This window comes from Dipteris shenzhenensis, chromosome 5, assembly GCF_047967505.1.
Source record: "Dipteris shenzhenensis isolate YYH24624 ecotype China chromosome 5, Dip_SZ_1.0, whole genome shotgun sequence".
Taxonomy (NCBI): Eukaryota; Viridiplantae; Streptophyta; class Polypodiopsida; order Gleicheniales; family Dipteridaceae; genus Dipteris; species Dipteris shenzhenensis.
Window position 1 is genome coordinate 14,067,268 of NC_141600.1, and position 5,411 is coordinate 14,072,678.

At 40.0% G+C, this 5,411-nt stretch overlaps 1 protein-coding gene across 1 annotated transcript; it reads right to left on the reverse strand.

Moving 5' to 3' along the window:
- Positions 1-2,063: 2,063 nt before the first annotated feature.
- Positions 2,064-3,075, reverse strand: LOC147901652 (calmodulin-like protein 5). Its single transcript, XM_087375054.1, has one exon. It carries the CDS (start codon positions 2,844-2,846, stop codon positions 2,220-2,222), a length of 627 nt encoding a protein of 208 aa, XP_087231180.1. The 5' UTR covers positions 2,847-3,075; the 3' UTR covers positions 2,064-2,219.
- Positions 3,076-5,411: the final 2,336 nt, after the last annotated feature.

Sequence of the window (5,411 nt, forward strand, 5' to 3'; positions counted from 1 at the left end):
CTAGATAAGGTATTGCCAAGATGATAGGCATGATGAAATAAACTAAGGTATTTCAAGAAGATGTACTTGATGATTCACATATGATTTCAACCCTATCCACTTTTGGCAGACATCCTTTTTATTTCGTGAGACATGAGTATGGGTAGCCCAAAAAGAAAGTAGAAGCTCGTGAACCTCTATTGTGATTGAGCTAATCCAGTCCTTGTTGTTGGGATAAGTATGGTCAAGGGCTTGCTCTAAGGTGCATGTGTGCATCTAGGGGAGTCACATGTGTGTGTGTGTGTTGTAGAAGCACATCTAGTGCTATGAGGTGTCTAGGCTGTGACCTAAGTGATGATGTAAGCAGAAAGGCCCCCACATGGGAGGTTCCTTTGATTTAGGCCAGTCCCACTGATGTAGGGGCTGATTGCCACTGATATAGGGGAGGTGCCTACACCATCCTCTCACTCTATATAATGGAGGATGTTCCTTCATTCTAATACAATGGATTTTGCCTCACTTGAGCTCTCTCTCTTTGTGCCATGATGCATCTATTCTATCCCACATTCTTCTACATTTGGTATCAGAGCTGGTAGGCTTTAGAGAACCCACTTTGGTAGTGCCACCTCATCATCTTCTCCATCACCTCCTTTTGAAGCTTTCTTCTTCCTTCCTCTTCAGAAATGGCTTAGCTCTGTTCTCTCCATCCCTTGCATCTTTTGCCACATCCTCTTACCTATCCTTTTCTCACTCCCTTGTCGTGGGTGTAAACGTGGAAGAAGACAATGCTAATAAACCCTAAACTAAGCAACAGTGAAAGATACCTAAGCAAACCATAATGATAAGAGTAGAAAAAAGAACCACTAACAGATTCTTAGCACATTTTCTAATGAGTTAAAGCTTATTGAGGAGAGCTAGACCTAAGCTCTAAAACCATGTTGAAATCATGGTCGAGCTCTCCTATGTACCCGTCATAGACTCATCTAACGTGGGATGAAACCTAAGTGCAAACATGATGAAGAGGTAGAAAAAATAGGCATAGAAATGAGGTTACAAGATTGAGACTTATACTCATAAAGAGATGTCATTGCATAAAAATGACCACCCTTTTATAAGATTGGATACAGACTTGCATTGCTAGCTCACATGTGGGAAAATGGCTTCCTTGCCATGTGGTAGCATGTTCTTGCCTTTCACATGTGGGAAAATGCTTCCTTAGGGGGTTTTACATCCATCCATGGATGGGTGAAGCCCCTAATTTGGGCGTCCACCTACATCTAAGGTGAAATTGTATGTCTGTCTGCAACTTTATTCACAACAAGGTGAATGGGTAAAGGCATATAATAAATGATGCAACACAAATTCACTAAAGAGTCCTCTGACTTCAAGCTGAGGGGCCTAGGATCAAAGCTTGAGTGCAACCTTTGATTCGTCTTGATCTCCCAAATAGGTTCTTAGGGGCTGCATGTAGGCTGCCAGAGATATTTTTCAAGCTCGGGAATGACCCGAATGCTGGCATGATTTTTTTAATAGATGGATGACTGCGTGTGAAGACTCCTTCGCACAAGCACTTTTTCTAATGGGTCGAGGCACCATCCGCCATTTTGTAGGCGTACAGGTGTGAAACACCCCTTACCATGTGGCAATAACCTCTTGCCTATGATACCTTTACTCATAGCTTGCCTCTATTCTTATGCTCATGGCACAACAATCTCTAACATGATATGATGACCTCTTTTCCAACCTTATCTTTTTCTCTCTTTTTTTCAAACTTCCTCCTATATTGTTGTGTTCTACCTATCTTGTTCTCTAAAACTTAACCTTTCATTCAATTAGCCTTTCGTATCACCATCGAAGCTACCCATGGCCCATTAGATAAAAATTAAAACTTAGCATGCTTATCTATTTTATCATTGAGAATGAGGATTATGTTGTCATGAAGTCTCAAGTTAATTGTGCAATCTTCCATCATGAGAATCATGTTGTCATCAAGTCTCAAATTAACTTTACAATCTTAGCTTAGCCTCCATCATGATGTAGCCTACTAACCAAGATACTCTATCTTTACTATATCGCCTGGGTAAATGACTTCGCAATATAAAGTCTCTAATATAACAACGTGAGAAAGAATCGAAACCAGGCTTAAGCACACTTCTATGTAATTGATTTGTTCTTGTTGAAACAATCAGGCTTTCCCTACTCTTTTGCTGTAACTACATATGTAGTAGGAACACGCACGATCAAGAGTTCTTGTTCATCATGATTTGGAACTCCGAGAAGCTTACTTCGCCATCCCCGTCGGTATCCACCTCCCTGATCATGCTCTGAATGCGTAACGGATTCGTACCCCTTGCTAACAATCCCATATCCAAGAGCGTGGCTTCCAATTCCTTGGGAGAAATCAAGCCATTTCCATCCTTGTCGAACATCCGGAACGCTTCTTTCAGCTCGCCTTCTTTTGGGTCGCTTGAAGCGTTGCTGTGGGACGCTGACCCACCGTCGTCTTCACTCGTCGTATCCACCGTATCGAGCGTCTGGGTGAGAGCCTCAAACTCCGTGAAGTTCAGACGACCATCTTTGTCCCAGTCACAGCTGTCCACTATCCGTAGCATACCCTCCCGAGTAACCTGGAGACCCAGTTTGCTGACCCACGCGGTCAGTTCTTCGATTGTCAACTGCCCATCGTGATTGGCATCGAAAGCATCAAAGATAGCACGGAGATTTCTTGCGTTGTTTACGCTAGAGGAAGCAGAGAGGGAGTCAAAGCCGGCAGAGTCTTTGTTGGAGTGGAGATCTAAGGAAGGAGGTTTATGGCAAGAAGAAGCACAAGAGGTATCGCCACTATGAAGGGAGTTTGCAAAGGTCATGGTGGAATGACTGAGGTAGTATAGTATAGAAGAAGAAAAGCTCAAGAAGGCAAACGCAGCAGACAGGTATGGAATCAATCTAGAGAGGATGCCCTCATATACAACGAGAAGGCAAAAAGCCTATTGGTTTCTTTCGAAAATACGAGGATGAAGAAGATTTCCACCCACACACGCATTGACTATTCAAGTATTCTCCATTAGGAAGGGAGTATGGAAAGATAGTGGTGGAAGGGAGGAGAAGGAAAGCTCACGAAACGCGATAAAAGGGCAAGTGGGATGCAATAGTTCGAAAGAGGATGCCTTGAAATATTGGTAGAATAGTTCTACCCACACATGCTTTCCTTATTCCAATTAGCTTTTTTCAAAGATTCCATCTATATTTCAAATAGTTCATCTTCCTTCATTAACTACCCCAACTACCACCCTGCCTCTCTTTCCTTCTTTCTCATTAACTAAGTTACCCCTTGACTACCACCCTCCCTCTCTTCCCTAATCCACCATGCGTACCCACTAATGAGTCCATCTAAGAGCATGCGTCATCTTTGACTTAGTAAAAGCAACCCCACTTTCAAATACAAAATTTCTCTAGATGCCACCCTTGGTTTCATAACGACTCCCAACATTGAAAACAAAGTGAGGCCCTTCTTCTCAATAAAGTTTATGATCATCACATCTTTTCTAAAGATCAAGAAAAATAAAACAAGCAATCTAATCTAGATTGCTAGCTTGTACCCTTCAAATGATAAGGATTTGCAACATTGGCAAACAAGGTGGACACTTCACATGGCCCTTGTTGTTGTAGAAGGGTATCCGATGGTATCTTCATTATAATAGGTCGCTATATATTATAGAATCCAACTATTCCATGATGAAGAGGGCGACTAATTTTTATTATTGTTGATTTATTAAATTCATTTTTTCTACGTGTTAGCAAGCTAGATATAAGTGGTGGGAAGGGAAAAGTCATGCCCATGATTGAGAAGAGTCCCTGGAAAAATTGTGCCCATCTTTGAAAAGAGTTCCTTCAAAAAATGTCCCATGAAGTTGGCATCCTATCACTTTCAATCTCTTGAGGAAGCCCATTTAGCTCCAATACATGATCCATAACTGGGTTGCAACTTCAGGGGATGAGATAGCCATAGTTAAGAAAGCTTATTTTCAATTCTACTTGGGTACAAAGAAATGGATGGTTGTGCATATGAATAAGTTTGACATAACTATTGCCTTTGAGAATTCCACAACGGTAACAACCACCATCTTTTTGGTGGCTTTCCTAACTAAATTCACTTCAATCATGAGTATGGCCACCAAGTTGGTTAAATGACCATCTTAACTAAGACATACAAAAACTCATCATCACTAAGGGTTCCGAAAAGTCTAGCCAATCAATTCCTATGTGCAATATCAAGAGGTTAAAGGGGAAGGCGAGTGAAGTACATTGCCTAGGCTTCTTAAAATGAAATATATTGGATGGTAGGTAGAGAGGGAGTAAGATATAAAGTTGGTTTATTGTTCAATTTTTTACTATTTTTGTGATAGTGACAATACTAGTTATGATAAAAAGAGAAATTGACAATGATAGATGCCAAATCAAGTGGTTATGAATGACCAATAGGAGAAGATTTTTCACTTTCATTAACACATAAAGATTTGAAGGATTTGGATTAAGAATCAAAATCGAATATCAATTTTCCACAAAGTGGAAATATGAAATGGCTATAAGGGGGCAAGATGAGCATGAAACCCAATGGCACCCTCTAACTACCTTCCGACTATGGACATTAACAAGGATATTAAAGAAATGAAATCACCGTTTATTAGAGTATGATAGACGTGGAGAGGCATATTCACTCTCTTCTTATGACCCAAAAGAAGGTTGTCTTCTATATTTAAATGTGATTGAATGAGCATGCGAGCCAAGAAGCAAGGAAATATTTAAATAATTAGAAAATATCCTTACAAGTTTCCAAAAGAAGAGATGGAACTATTCCCATTATTCAAATCCCATTATGGCAAGTAGGGGTGCTAATTCCAATGCAAGTAGCAACATGTGATTCACCCACTAAGCTAGATGTACCTATGACGTACACCTCACCTCATGTCCCAATAATATTTGATAGGGTGCTATATTATACTCATTGTCAATTGTGGTCCAAACTTTTTGATATACACTTAGTACCTCGTACAATATACTCTAATAAATTATTATTCAATATAATCTAATCAATTATTATTTTCTTATGTAAGGAATCTTAAAGGAGGTGATGGATCAATTTCCTCTTAGTCATAAGGCAAATGTCATCAAGCTCATAGTGGCATCACGGCCTCCACCATTATGAATTTCCCCATGTAAAACAACTATTAACATTAGAGCACCTTAGTGAACCTACGTTTGGGCAAGAGTGACCTTTCTCATCATGGACTCCATGATTCTATTTGTAGCCATCCTTCAATTTTTAATACTAGTTGCTCCTTTGCCAACCTAAACAAGGGTAAACATGATTTCTTCTCATTGGAAGGCCTTCTATAACATCATGTCAACCTAACTTTTCTAAAACAAAGTTA